Genomic DNA, 16,234 nt, shown 5'->3' with positions numbered 1-16,234 from the left:
TATTTTTAGGTGCAAAATGCATCCTCACATGCAAAATAGGCACAAGAGCATATTTCACTGTAAAATATAGCGACAAATGTCGGTTTTGCATTTCACATACTTTTATTTAATTTCACATTGCTTAATTTCACAAATGCAATTTACAAGAATCTCGTATACCCTAGTCAGTAATGGTTGTCTCAATCTCCGGATCTAATACTCCAATGCTTCTCTTGCTGTTACTCTTTAGTTTGCAATGCTCTGCGCTCCACATTCCAAGGTTTCTCTTACATTTTCTCCTCCTTTGGTTTCCAATGCTGTGATCTCCTAGGGTGCCTATCCGCAGCAGTGGCAGGACTTCTGCTATGGGCTACATTCATCTCTGCCTCAGCAGAGCCTCCGGCGCAAACCTCTTGGAGAGGGCAGTCTTAGGAGGCAAACTTTATCTAATGCTGAACTGGGGCCTAAGAAGGTCCTTTCATGGGCTATTACTATGGCTGGATGTTGCAAAGCAAGGAACAGTTCCTGGTTGCATTTGTAGGCCAATGCTGGTCATTTTAGGGACGCTTCAAGCTCACTTTAGGACAATTGTGTCGACATTTGAATTAAATTGAAAAACCAAACGTAGGTCAGAGTTTTTTTAGGTACTTTGTAAGAGGAATCTCCGATACTGGCTTAACCAGCAGCAACATATACAGTCACATATTTTAGAAAGAAAATGAAAACAAAATTCAGTCCTAAAGAAAGACCTTCCCCATCACTGGGCTTGAGGTAGGAATGCAGCCTTAAGTATCCCAACTATTTAGCACGACTTCTTTGTCTGAGTGGGAAGCCCCAGGCTGTGACGACTAGACCATGATGATGAGAGTGGAATGTCCACAGGAAATCCCCCTGCAGTCAGAATGGGAAATCCCAGCCAACAGGCCCATATTTCACCTTTGCCCTCAGCCCTTTCTCTTCAGCACTTATCTGTAGCAACCCCAAACAGTATGATTGTAAGTTCCATCATTACTGGAAGGCTGGCTGCAGCTACAAACAGTGGTTAATTTGTAAAATACAAAGTGCCGGGAATCTCATCAAGAGGCAGCGGTAACAGGAGAAATGTGCAGGTGTAATCTGCCTCCTGACTAAAGCCCCAGCACTTGTTATTCTGGAAAGGACTTGGCCTAATGGCTACAGCTGCCGATTTCGGAGCTGGGGAACCGGGTTCGAGTCTCGGCATTCCTCAATATCCTGTGAATCCAGGGAAAATCGTGTGCCTTCCAAATAAGTGTGTCCTTAATTGGTGCTATAAGAGCCGGTGCTGATGATTAGGTGCCAGTGCTGAGCACCTGAAAGCAGCTGCTCAAATTAAGCACTGATGCTGCAAAGACATTCACTGAGGAGGGCTCATGAGGCCAATTTATAATGATTATGGGCACAAAGTGTGCTCAGCAGAGGTTCAAGGGAAGAGCAGAACAGGCGTCTACCGCCTCAACGAGGCGCATGTGGTTATTATATCTTAACAAGGAACACAGCTGTGACCCCCTTAACCATCATCTAATAGCCCCAGTGGTCTATCTGTTGGGCGCGTTCCGCAGACTGGCGAAGACTAAACGCACATCTAAGTTCCTTGACTTGGCACTTCTGATGGGAAAGAAGAGGTATAGCAGTGAACTGGAAAGCGGCTGGGGCACCTAGTGTCCTTGTATGGATATGAGATTTACTAAAATGGACCACGGTAGAGATAAATGTTCTGATGCTTATAAGCAGACAAAAAAGAGATTCTACCTCCAATACACAGTGGGATACGGTCTTACTTGCACTTCAAGCCAAAACGGATACGATGCCCCCCAAACCTGGACTGGGTACATCAATGGGGAACACTGACTCGGCATGGGACATCGGGATGTAGAAAACCAATAGCGGTGGATGGGCACTGTTAAGTATGGTCTGTGGCCGAGAGACGGATATTGTGAGCGTATTTGGGGTTAGGGTGGAGAGTATCTTTAAGTGCTGGAATGATGTGCCGACTCTGAGATTTAGTGACAGAATTGAGCGACATCATATATTACATCGATATTAATAATGACTCTGATACTCTAGATAAGTACAATATTTGTGAACATATTCGGATTGTAAATTTGTTTGTATAACTTGACAGCTTTTCGTGATCCTGATACTAGAGTGGGTTGGAGTTCTACAGCCCTCTGTTTACATTTATGTTTCTGATATCATTAGCTTATGTAGATAAAAATGCACAATTAAGATCTATTTAAAAAAAAATACCCCACTTGACCCTCTGTAATAAGGGTCCAGCAGTACTCCTCATGACACCCCCCTAACAAGGATCACAAAGGTACCCACTCCAGCCCTTGAAAAGGAATCCCCTCATCAATCAGCACAGAGAGCTTAACACGGAGTAACAGGAAAACACATTCTATACAAAGAGCATAAAGAACTTCCCCCTTAACAGGTTGTATAAGGATATCCATCATCTGAACAAAGAGCATCGGAACAGCTCCTCTTTTACAAGAGTAGTAGCTTCCAGACGCATGTTGCTGAATGGGAATCATTTAATGCTTTTGTGGGTTCCAGCAAACCTTCGACCCCTCCCCCCAACTTCTACTCATTACATGTGGACTTGAGGGCCTCTCCTTGCACTCGGTGTAAAGACAACTACGACTGAAGCAGACTGAGCACCAGAAAAGAACTTTGTGCTGAGGGAACTTTTACTACAGGACAAAACTCAGGTGCGGTCATTCAAGTCCTCCAGCACTTGTAAATGTAAATGTAGTGTACTTGTATAAGCGCACGAATCGACCCCAGCTGGCGTATCTCGGCGCTTGTCGGTTGTGTCTTTATCGCTGTCTCACTAACATAGTACAACACCTTGAATCTAATGGTAATCATTCAACTCCAGTGTCACAAAAACAGTGAAGCTAATTTTCTGTATTTTATCGTCTTTTTGTGGTTTTTACGAACACATCTGTGTTAATACTCATTTTGCCTGATGTTATCTGTGGTTTTATGTGCCAAGAAGGTAGTAAATGAGATTGTCCAAATTGAGTTTCAGGTTAGCCTGCATTACTAATTGGGAGCCAGTTTCTGTCTGTAAACCTCTGGATTTGTGCCTTGGAGGTGCTGAGCTAAATCTTCTTAAAACCCTAGCTACTCTTTCATTCCCTCCCAGACGGATTTTTGCAGGTAGGGCATGAAACAGACTGACAGGGAAGAGAGTGTGGGACAAGGACAGATGTGGAGAGTCAAAGGCAGAAAGAGATGGATTCACAGGCAGAAGAGAAAACCCCAGGCGAGGGAATCTAGAAGGCTGTGAGAGGGAGGATGACTCGGGGACAGGGAAGGGCGACTCGGGGGACAGAGAAGGGCGACTCGGGGGACAGAGAAGGGCGACTCGGGGGACAGAGAAGGGCGACTCGGGGGACAGAGAAGGGCGACTCGGGGGACAGAGAAGGGCGACTCGGGGGACAGAGAAGGGCGACTCGGGGGACAGAGAAGGGCGACTCGGGGGACAGAGATGGGCGACTCGGGGGACAGAGATGGGCGACTCGGGGGACAGAGATGGGCGACTCGGGGGACAGAGATGGGCGACTCGGGGGACGGAGATGGGCGACTCGGGGGACGGAGATGGGCGACTCGGGGGACGGAGATGGGCGACTCGGGGGACAGAGATGGGCGACTCGGGGGACAGAGATGGGCGACTCGGGGGACAGAGATGGGCGACTCGGGGGACAGAGATGGGCGACTCGGGGGACAGAGATGGGCGACTCGGGGGACAGAGATGGGCGACTCGGGGGACAGAGAAGGGTGACTCGGGGGACAGAGAAGGGCGACTCGGGGGACAGAGAAGGGCGAATCGGGGGACAGAGAAGGGCGACTCGGTGGACAGAGAAGGGCGACTCGAGGGACAGAGAAGGGCGACTCGAGGGACAGAGAAGGGCGACTCGGGGGACAGAGAAGGGCGACTCGGGGCACAGAGAAGGGCGACTCGGGGCACAGAGAAGGGCGACTCGGGGCACAGAGAAGGGCAACTCGGGGACAGAGAAGGGCAACTCGGAGACAGAGAAGAGTGACTCGGAGACAGAGAAGGGTGACTCAAGGCAGAAAAAGACAACTCGGGGGACAGAGAAAGGCGACTTGGGGGACAGAAAAAGACGACTTGGGGGACAGAGAAAGACAACTTGGGGGACAGAGAAAGACCTACAAACAGACAGAAATTCTCCACGGCAAAGAAGAGAAGATGAGAGAAATGCAATAAGATTCCAGGACAGACCTGTCTTTCCAATTCTCTAGGATAATTTCCCCAAAGGCCTTACCATGGGTTGTTGAGTTTCAATTTTGATGATGTCTTCATATATATCATCCGCCTCATCCTCGGGTGGCACGAGGTCATATTCACTCTCACCTCCAACTTCATGCTCGCTGCATGGTGAAAAAGAACATTTAGGAGTTAACATCTCAAGGGAACGGGAAGACAACAAAAATCCCCAACTACAACAGTGGGAAACCCCTTGGAGACCCCCAACTCCACTGCAAGACCACTCCCTAACAAAAAGCTAAAACTAACAACACATTCTATTTTTGTGTTAGAAAAACTAGGTGCTGAAAACATTCATCTCTAAACCAGAACCTCAAGTGTGAACCTTGGGCATGCAGAGATCTTAAGAAAGGTGCAAGCAGGCTCTTGACATTTAGCAGTTCCTGGAGGTGTGATGTCGTTTGAGGTTCTGGGTCTGGTATAAAGTGCTCACTCATTGGGAAATTCATATATATATATTTTTAATTTATTTATAAAGTTTTATATAGCACGATCAGGATCCCGAAGGATATAATGTGAGTATAAAACAAATTTGTCACATTCCCCATGTGCTTGAATAACAGTGTATGAATTAAGATGTCTATATTTTAATTATAAAAGACATGGAGAACGTACACTCTTCTAAGGATCACTCTGCTAATTCTCTAGCTAAAACTTCAATAGACTCATGTTTACTCGGCATATAACCCTCTCAGTTTACTTATTAAAAAACACTCAACTCATACGGGATTACAAGAGTCCCAACCGTTTTTAATATTCATATAACGCAAAGATGTGTACGACTAACATCAAAACAGTTCAATTAATTACAAGACCAGAAGCAGCGTGGTCTGTCATGCCTGCATTTAACAACTGCTAACCAGTCGTGCCTGCATTTATTGACTACAAAACTTGCTGCGCTCAGACGCAAGTACGTGACGCAATTATCAGTCTTATGAAATGCCATGAAAAACACCTTTTCTTTCCTTAATCTGCAGATAATCCTGCATGTGAGGGAGATATTGGTAACTTATGCTCTCACAAATAACAGTTGGTACCACCAGTCAACAGACTTGTACCACTACAATTCTTAGCAGCAAAAGATGAGATGCTTCAGAGCCTTCTGCATCCCTACAAGAGAAGAGAGAAATGTAGTCTGTGGAAGGGGACTCCAACACTGAAGAAAAAAAAAAACTGAGAATAAGTGGTGGTATAAGAGTGAACCCCTAAAACATAAAAGTGATGGGAGGAATATGTGCAATTTGTCCAACTGCTGGCAATCGCTCGGGTAGCATTTCAACCCATCCTTCTTTTGCCAACCATGCCAGCTCAGTTTGGACCCAGCTATATGCAAATCAGCATATAGCTGAATGAATGATTTGCATATAGTTGAGTGCATACCGAAATGGCATGGTGATCAAAAGAAGGATGGGTTGGGATGCACCCTGAGCGACTGTCGGCGATAACATGAATTGCAAGCATCCTCCCATCACCTTCTCAGTTTTGATGTACGCTCTAAGTGACAAAGGTATGCCCAGATGTGGGTCCCTGCTCACTGTGCCACTGGACACAAGCTATATGCAACTGATGAGCGCTTATCAGGGCCAAACAGTTCTTAGGTCACCTATGTTACAGTTCAGGGAGAAGGAGTGGACATATCTAGGTGTACAGCGAGGGACGCACCTTGAGGCAAGTGTGACTACAGGGGTCCCTAGAACCCTACTCCCATGGGGCATTGAAGACCCTACATTGGGGTATATAAAAAGCACGCGTTAGGTTAGAGGTAGACACAGGTTGCCCTAAAAAGAAGGCCATTTTTAATACTAAATTGCTAAAAAAGGACCCCGTTTCTTTGTCCTGAAGAATGCTGCCGACTCAGAGCCATAGGCAGAAACATGTCGACAAAGGTAACAGTGGTAATGGGGTAATAGTTCCCCTAATTCCTACATCTCACATTTTAGTACCAAGTAATATATCCGACAAATAAATGCAGTTTGGGGTATTACTTTGGCTTTTAATTCACTACTCACGCAGGCCCCCAAAAACAATTAAAAGTGCTCCATGTCTTCAGGTGTAGGCCCGCTCTCTATCAAACTGGGTTTTTAGAGAGCGAGGGCTATCCTATGCTGAAGCATGACACCTGATGGTGTGTGAGGACCGACCTTCATATTTTTTTACATGCCCGACACTCCTATTAAGTAGTGCTACTAGGGACACAGTAACGTAATGTCATTGATTACAACTCGGGGGTAGCTATAATTGTGTGTACACACTTCAGGGAGGACCAGGCCTGGCAGTTCTGAAAATAAGGGTCTTGGGAAGCAGTGGGTGGCACCATGACATCAGATGGTGCCAAATTTGCGCTTTAGTAACATTTCATTCATTCATTCATTCAATGTGGAGTTGAAATGCTCAGACAATTCCGTCTGTTTTTTCAAGGTTGCAAAGCCCATCTATGGCTCTGTGTCTCGCTTTGCTTTCCCCAGTAAAAGACATTCATCTGAGACACAGAATAGTATAGAGGACTTTTTTAATGGTCTGAGGCGGGGGAGACAAGTTCGAATGAAAGCCGCTCATGCGTGCTGAGAGGGAGGTCAGTGGCTGTGTGTGCAGCAGTGACCTTCAGCTGTGTACCTTTCAAGAATCAAAAGCAAGGTACGAAAATCAAGCTTTCTGCAGGATATAAGCAGAATATGACATAAAGGCATTGTCACAGAGAGTTTGAAAGATGAAAATGTTGCAGTGTTACAAAACTACACAGAGTGAATCACAAATGCTACAATCAGGATTGGGCCCCCGTTTCCTGGAATTTAGCAACTTCAAACGTCCAGCTTTTGTAGCACATCAAAGCGCTAAAATAAACCAGCGTCTCTACATTGTATTTAAAAAACACAAAAGTGGAATACAACCTGAACATCTCGCTGGGCCTCTTCAACCCATGTTCTTAGAAGTCCAACTGTTTAATAATCCAGGATGGTTTATGGTAAAAAATATTTCAAGTGTACTCTGCAATTTATGAACTAAAAGATACAATAAGTGGGGGTCTGATAAAGATAGTGTAAGAATGCAGGTTGTGCAAGGAGTGCTGGGCCACAAAACCACTCACTGACATCACAATTCTTAGTAGAAGATAAATCGGGGGAGCGGAACAAGTATTCAGAAGATGAGGACAACTTAAAACACTGAATACCAGAGAAAAAGACACACAATTAATCCTTCTGATTGACTAATGCAGAGACCACGAAATGTTCGGATATCAGCATGTCTAGTAGAGGATTAAGATTGCCACCATCGGTCAGTCATAGAGGTGAGTTACGGAAAGGCGTGATGTGTGTATGCGATAGGTGGGTATTCCTGGGGACGTGTAGGTGACTGTTTTAGAGTTTGTAGCTCTGCTTCTGAAATAGGTCTAAGGGTGTCATCAGGTGTTTGGATAGGTAAGGGGAAAGAGTTGGTTGTGGTGACTGGTATGATATGGAAGTGGTCTCTGTCCCTCTTTTGTCGTCAGTGGATAGGCACAGTGCTGTGTTGAAAAGATCCCTCTTAAATCCAAGGCCAGTGTGGTGGTTGCATTGTGTGCTATACACAGGGCCGGCTTTAGCGCTGGTGGTGCCCAGTGCGACGTTTGTTGGTGCCCCACCCAAGGACCACCTCTGCCATGGATTCCCTCACTACCACCCTTTATTAGTGCCCCTCAAGTCTCCATAACCACTCTCTTTCTGATGCATTTCATTTGTTTTATAGTGCCACTCATACCAGTGTAGGGTGTCAGAGCAATTTACATCATACACATATCAACAGAGACAATCAATCATATGTGTCTGATTCTATGTATAGGAAATGTTACATAAGACAGAGGACTACAAGGTGTAGGAGTCACGTCATCCATATTGGTAGGCCGTATAGAGTGCTTGGTCTGGAGAAGCAGTCTCAGAATTTAAAACGTAAAACCATTGTCGGAGTTTTCTATAGCGCAAACTTGACCTGAAGCTATCGGGTATCAGAGTGCTTTACATGAGCACCAGTTGCGTTACATAAGGACACATACATTTTTGTTAGGCACTGGGAGAGTAAGTGATTTGCCCAGAATCACAGGATGTTGAGTGTCATTGCCGAGATTCGTACCCGGTTCCCCAGATTTGAGGTTGACTGCCCTAGCCGGTGGGCTACGTCCACTCCCTACATTCTCTCCCCGTTTTTAATAACAAGAATTGATTTCAACCCAAATGAACCCTTTTTGCAAAATTAGGATAATGAAAGACTAGGGAAAAATCAAAACACTCTAATCTATACTGTGCAGTTTGCATGCAGCTCTCTGATGACGGCTAATAGGTCACTGTACTATATTGGATTTTAACTTATAAACTGCAAGTTATAAAAGAATCTCTCTGACAAAAGCAGTAGCCCAGCAACCTATTTACATTATATGCACTTTGTGATCTGCATGTTACAGGTTCTTTCCAACCGGCATATTAACCCTCAGTGCTATGTTACAGACACTCCTATCTCGCTCCAGGGACAACATTAATCACGAAAGTTATCCTGTCATTTTTATTGTAGCCTGAAAATTGCTGGAGGCCAGGAACACGGCAGCAGGTCCTTTTAAAACCACAATACACTTGCAAAAACAGTGCCTCCCACCGAAGTCAGCGCCCAGAGCGGTGACACTTCCCTAGAGCCGGCCCCGACTATACATAGCATATTTATCTGATATATGTATTGGAGTAAGCCACAGGACAAGTTTTCCATTGATGATGGAAGCTATGACTTACAATGTAAGGGAAGGGTTCTCTTTGTAATCACAGATGGAAGGATGGATTTTAACAATGGCCCTGACAAAAGAGTTAAGACTGGGGTCATGATCCTGGTGACAACTGTAACAACAAGGGCTGTGGGGTGTATGGTGTAGGCAAATAACCTTCAGGAGTATGTGATGGGGACCATGTAGGAAGACCTCAGTTTTGAGGAACCTACAGTCCATCCATTCTTCAAGCACACACCTCGCTTTGGTCAAGTTCTCTTGAATGATCAGCCCGCAATCCAGAGACAGATTCACAGCACGTCCATATAAGAATGCAAAGTGAGGTTGTGGGGTCTTGAAGTGTGCACACACACATGAGGAGTGCGATGGGTGAGAGTGGAGAGCCCAAGGACAGGATGAAGAGGGATGCCTTAGTCCACTGAGCCATCAGACCCGAATGCTGAGGTGGCCTTGGCAAGATTCAATGGTTTGGCCTCCTGGTTACAACACATGTCGAGGGAGATTGTATGCTTCGCTGAACCGCCATGATGGTGGCCTGTAGTTTAAAGTTTTCAAGGCTGGCTGAAGAGTTAATGTTGAATAGATAGAGAAAAATTAAATACACTCCCTGTTTTTGTTTATTGATAGCAGGATTTTTTGAAAAATACACATTTTGGTGAACACCAGGACCTATGCAAGAGCCGGTGAGGAGGTGGGGTAGGGTGAAGAGTGTGACTCCTGGATTTGGGAAAGGTCAAGACAGAACAAGGAAAAGGTAATCAGAGGGTATTCATGGGTGATAAAAAAAAGAGCAAGAGATGGAATGGAGGGATTGGGAACCGGAAACATGAATACCCTGAAACATTGTACAGTAGTCACCAAGTTAATTGTAGAGGTATATTCGAATGAAAAAATTTAATTATAACAAGCTTCAACTGAGCCAATCCGTACGGCATTGGATGCCAGCTTTTTGGCTATTCCACCGCTTGATTTTTTGTTTTGTCAGGTGTTTTGAAAAATGTTATTGTTGGGGAAGCTGTTGTTGTCCTATAAGTCTAAATGAAAAGAAATAGTGCCTAAAAGGAAAAAAATATATATATATATTTTTTTTCAAAAGCACACATTGCCATTTAGTCCCTGGCACAGAAGGGAACCACTTTGGGTGCGGATGTGCACCCTGTGAAAAAGCAGAATACCATCATTCACAAAGATGTCAGCCAATGGCTGTGGGGAGCTGAGCCACTGTCCCATGCCATGTGCTATTGTGGGTGCAACAAAATCCCATGCCATGTGCTATCGGGGGTGCAACAAAATCGTGAAAGACACAAAAACAGGTCAATGAATGATAGCTGGCTGAAAGCCCACAAAGCAGTGCCAATGGTGGCCAGCAAGGCTCGCGGTGGGGGGGGGGGGGGGCGGAGGGGGAGGGGGCCAGAAGGCCAGTCAAACAGTCATGTGCTCTTAGGAATGGGTAAACGTTTGGGGTCCGGACCATCAATTAATCATGATCAATGATTTCCTCATCAAACATTTCTAAAGAGCAAGAGAGGGAAAAACACACAAAGGGGAAAGAAGGAGGAAGAAGGAAGAGAGATATAGAAAAACCGCCACAAAGGGACAAAGCAGGAATCTGCATGAGTTAAATAAAGGCTCAGGGTGTGACTGATAGTCGATTAAAGAGGCGTGAGGTGGATTGCGACTACGCAGCCTTGGTATCTGGCGCGCTGACACGTAATAGTGCCGGCTACAGGTTTCGTAAAAGAGCTTTGGGGACAGGTACTCATTCTTTTAGAAATTAAGCACTGCTTAGAAGTTTTTTTTTAAGAGCACGTTGAATTGAAGGTTTTACCTAAATTGGAACAAATTAAAACAGCCAGGGTTATGCAGCTGAGATGCATGACTCTGGATCTTATGCAGGTCCACATTGTTCACCGTGTATAGGAGCAATGGACATATGGTCGGCGAGGGGAGTTGGCAGCTGATTTAACCTGTGGTTGGAGAATGGGGGCGGTTAGTGGGGGAGAAGCCAGGCAGGCCTACTACAAGTGAGTGGCAATAGATGGAGTGTGATGCGCTGCTGAGGTCTGGATATATGAATGTGGGCAATTGAGGATGGGGTAGGCAAGTGGGCGGCGGCCTTTCGCTGTAGGGAGTGCGGGTGGACTTTGGAGAGAGAGGTCGCTGTGAACAGAGTTGAAGGTACGGAAGGGGGAATTGCATCAGGGTGGTGCTTCCTCGGTGAAGGTCGGTCTTGCCTCCTCAAAGATAGCATTTCAGGAGGAGGTTGGACCTCTGGAGTCCTCCCGGTGTGGGGCCTTACACTCTGCCTCAGCCCACTTGAAGACAGCAATGGCCCAGGCTGCAAAGGAAGGAGGGATTGCGGCTTTCCAGCAGGAAGGTATAAGTCTGAATATTCAGTGAAATCACAAAGTTTTGGCCAACATCAGTATAAAGAAAATTTTTTAAAAAATGTGGCGCCAGTTGCATGGTTCGCCTAATGCGCCAGTTGACTGCAGCTAGTCTAGGCCGCCCCCTTAATGGTATCTCATGGAAAATGCGGCTTCCATGAAGAGAGGAGGAAAAAGGGAGCAAAGGCATCAGACACATTTATCTTGCAAAGGTTGAGGAACAGGCCTATACATCTAGGGGGTGCCCTCAGAAGTACTGCAAAGTATGGCGCATGTGGTGGGATTACCACCAAGGATTAGGCGCCATGTAATTAACCATAAACAGGAGGCAGGATGTCTCCACCATATTCAGCTGTGTTCTGCTGTTGTTGTTTGTTGCAAACTCAATAAAAAAGTGATTTCACAAAAACAATAACCTGATGTCAATAACCTGACAATGACCGTATGCCTGAAGGAAGAGGCACAAGAGAAACAACAGAGGAGGTAGAAAATGCCCAGTATGTGACTCTGAAGGAGGTTCAGAGGGCCACCAGCCCCTGAGGTCCAACAGAATTTCAGTGCAGTGTCAATAAACATGAAGTACTGAATATCATATTGAAAGAAAGCACATTTCGATAAATCGAAGGTGAATAAAAGATACATGAAGGTAAACATGATCCCGCATAACCAAGCAAGAGAAGGAATAAACAAAGAAAAGCTCAACAGAAGACCCTATTCCGTCCTAAATGGTGTTTCTGTTCCCATTAAAGAGGTGGACAGTGTGCAGTGATCTTTCAATCTTTGACGCTTATTGGGTGTACTACTCGAATAAAAGGAGTGAAGCTGGCTAGCTGCCATTTGCATCAGTCAACGTCATTAAGCTACATAGTGGTGTCTCTCTCCCCTGAGCCTTCGTGATGCAATCATACACTAGTGGAACTGCAGCTTGCATGTGAAGTAATCAGTGGAGTAATCAACGCATGGGCAAGCTGGGCAGTTGCCCATGGGCCCCACGAGCATAGGGACCAAATTTGGTTGGAGATACCAATAAATATAAGTGTATTTTATCGATAATTTAAATTTGTATTCCTGTGAGCGGTTGTGTAGGCAGGGCCTTAGTGCACTGCTTTGCCTGGAGGCCTATAATGCTGTTATGACCCCCCAGAGGTAATGTTCTCTTTGTAAAACATATGCCACTGCTGTCAGAAGGTGTACCAGGAGCTGTGCATGGACTGCTGCACTGCAAAGGCCTCCGGTGCTTTTGTGCAGCTACCAGCTGCATGCGTCATTAACAAGCGTCTAAGAAGGGCAAAGAATGGGCTGGCATCTCCAGGACCAGGGGACTTCGGATTGATATCAACGCTACTGTGGACCTCAGTATGAAAGGAAAACTAGAGAAGACTTCAGGACAATGTCAAGGCTACATGAGACCTTGGAATGGGGTCTACAGGGGACCTCAGCATCAGCGCAAGGGTAGAGAAGAGCATAAGATAAGCTCATGGCTACAGGATACCTCAAAGTCAGGTCAAGGATACAGGAGAGCTTGAAATTAAGTCAAGGTAACAACAGACCATGGAATGAGGTCAAGTATAGAGGAGACCTCAGAATAAAGTAAACACTACAGAAGACCTCAGAATCAGGTCAAGGCTAATGGAGACCTTGACTTGAGCTCATGGCTACAGAACCCAGCCATATGCAAATCAGTCTTGACCTTGCTCCTCATGAGAACAGTTCAGTCCGAACTGCCAAGCCAGGTCCTCAGGCTGGACTATTCCCATGAGGAGCAGGGTTCAGACTGATTTGCATATGGCTAGGTCCAAACTGGGGTGGCATCGTGAGCAAAAGAACGATGGAATAAACCAAGATCTCTTGACTGGGGAGAGTCGTTGGAAAGTTTCAGCACTCCATTCATCATCTTGTTGTGTTTGTTATATTTGCCCAAAGTGGCCACGGGTATGCCCACCTGCTGACTGGCCTTTATTAATGTCAGATTCTGACCAGAGTGTGTTAGCCAGTAGGATGGCAAGACTGACCCCAACATCATTTAGGATGGTCATTTCTACACACTTTTTTTCTGTTCTGATCCAGTGTTATAATAATAAAATGTCGTTTTTGATTTAGGCAGATGGGTGAGTATCCACTGTTGTATTTTGGGCAAAGCCTTTGACATTAACAGCTGATTAGCTATCTTTGATTTTGTGTGTACTTTTGCATGTCAGTGCCTGCTTTGCAATGCTTGAGGAACTATTTCACATTCCAAAGTACACTGAATCATGACACATTAAATGCTTTACCTCGCTGCTTTTTTCTGGGTTTTTTCCAATGCAGTAGCCTTTTATACTTTTTTAATCAAGCCTCAATAGTTTATTACCGGGTTAATGATTAAAAGCAACATAACCTGTAATTGCTTGTAAGAGGATTAGTGTTGCTGCTCAGGGTGGTCATTCATTCTGTCCGCATTAGCTCCAATGTCTTATATTGGTTTTCCTTGATTTTTTACAGCACTTGGCTCTAAGGTTTAACAATCGGCTACAATGTATGGTCTGTAGGCTGGCAGCAGCTGTGCATGTCTTATACCTTTATTTCTCTCTTCTTACTTCCAAATGGTTTACACAACTGAACAGCAGCTTTACAGGGGTCAGTCGGGCGCTTGCCTTACATATTCTAATATCAGAAAGATCATCATTTCACTTCACTGATGTTAAATCTGCTTGCTAGTGGTTTTTGTGCCAATTAATCTTCAGTATAGAAACCTCACAGGAGGTGTGCCTTCCTGGTTGATGAGACCACTAAGCATAACTCTAGAAGTAGCATAAATTGCACACTTACAATAGAGTAGACAATAATGAGGACTAAAGGGAAAAGACAGATAGTTGGAAATGTAGGAAGTGACTGTCAAACCTGTGACATTAGATCACTTAAATGATTTCAATGCCCAAATTTATAATTAATGAATTTTGAGGAGAGAATGTTTTTAATGTGGCACTAATAAAGTGCTCAGTTGCAGTTCCATCTGCAGAGATGCCTATCCATGGCAAATCTATCAAGATCTATGTTTGGACCTATTGGCTCTGCTAATGCTTTCTGCCTTTGCTGCAGAGCATCGGCAGAAAACAAACAAAATAAAAAGCTGCCATTACCACTACGTTGCTTTTGTTACATAATAAGCTTTTTTATTTTTTTATTTCAGCAGCTGTAAGAACGATTACTGCTAATTGGAAAGACTCACCTTCTTTATCTGTTCATATGTGGTGGTCTTGGATTATTTTTACAAGAAAGGGTGCTAATTTGACGTTATCTGGTATTACTCATAATAATAAAATTTTGGAAGCCAATTGATGACTATTTATTGGTGCATTCCTAGTTGATATATGTTTGTGTATTCCTATTTATGTTTCTATTTTTAGTTTAGTAGCTCTGAAGTTTTTATATGATATTATACTATTGTCTTTATTATTTTTCATTCTGTAGATATCTTTTAGCATGAAAGGTACTATATAGCATTTTATTGTAGTTCATATTTTTAATATTAGAATATTTATTTTTACTCAGTGTATTTTATTGATTAATGTTTGTACCTTTTCGGTGCTCTTTTATGTATGTCATTTATTATCAAAATTCTAATAAAATACTTTGAACACATAAAAAGCTGCCATGATGCAGCTGTTGTTGCAAGTCGCCTCATTATGGAGGTGGGGCGTGAATCACTACACATCTGTGCCTACTGAGTGATGCGGGCATCATTTTCATTTTTTTCAATTGACCAATCGAAGGTGGTGGAGACCACTTAGATTGTTTAATGAATAAAAATGGTTAGTGCATGAAAGCGCTTTTGATGCAGGAGCACCCGGAAGCATATGGCAGCTGCCGGGCCTTCTAAAAAGAAGTGCATAAAAAAAATATAAATACGGGTGAAGAAGCAACAGATGATAGGGATGAGGGAAACTGGGGTGGTTGGGGATATGAAATAAAAATAAAGCTGGGCGGGAGAAGGAGGGGCAAAGCAGCGTATGAGAAAGAGAGCAACACAGATCACGCGCTGGGTTCTGCTTGTGTTTGGTGGGTGAGAAGCAGCGCATGAGGGAGGCAGATAGACATGACACACTCTCTCAAGCGGTGGATGGATACAAGTAGTCCAATCAAAAAGGATGGTAAAGAGGCTATGCTGTAGAAAACCATCGGCGAATTTCTTTTGCTTTGGGAATGGCGGTCTCTAGAGATTGGAATAAACTGTTCAAAGTTACAATTTTAAAATGCCGGCCATATGAGAAGTCTAGAAACGTAATTTAGCGGCAAAAACATATTTTTAAGGATGGCTAAGCGAAAAGTACATTTATCCAACAGTAAAGAACATGACTGAAGCATAGTAAGTATACACAAATGCCTCCAAGAGAAGAGAAGGGAGGCTGGACTAGTAGGAATATGCATCAGACTGCATGGGTCACACACTAGGGTCGCTGTGACAGGATATTTGAATATAAATAAGCGACTAACAAGCAGCATCAATTGGAAAAATGTTGCAAGACTTTGAGGATAACTCCACAGTGTGTGTGCAGATGGCATGCTTCCACCCCTTAACCATCACTTCCTGATCCTGTCGTCCAATTGCAGCCTCAGCTCACACACAGCATTAATTCTTACGGTGCCTCTTGTTTGAGACGCAAATGCACCAATACAGCGCTATATATTGCTCCACTAAGCCAACTCCAACCTATGGGATTTGGACAAAAAATTCATTGGATACCAACTGCGAGAGTTAATTTCACCTAAAAAAAGATTTTAAAAGCTTAACTAAAATTTATCAAGATGAATAGCTAACAATTTAGTACA

At 44.3% G+C, this 16,234-nt stretch overlaps 1 protein-coding gene across 1 annotated transcript in view; it reads right to left on the bottom strand.

The window, feature by feature from the left end:
- Nucleotides 1-16,234, bottom strand: part of VAV2 (vav guanine nucleotide exchange factor 2) — an 832,583-nt gene that overhangs the window by 216,536 nt on the left and 599,813 nt on the right. The window contains exon 5 of the mRNA XM_078641956.1: nucleotides 4,296-4,401. Coding sequence (XP_078498082.1) covers nucleotides 4,296-4,401 — 106 coding nt within the window. The remainder of the gene's footprint in view (nucleotides 1-4,295; nucleotides 4,402-16,234) is intronic.

This window comes from Lissotriton helveticus, chromosome 5_1 (assembly GCF_964261635.1).
Source record: "Lissotriton helveticus chromosome 5_1, aLisHel1.1, whole genome shotgun sequence".
NCBI lineage: Eukaryota > Metazoa > Chordata > Amphibia > Caudata > Salamandridae > Lissotriton > Lissotriton helveticus.
Note: the sequence above shows the minus strand (reverse complement) of the source record. Positions and strands in the feature narration are given on the sequence as shown.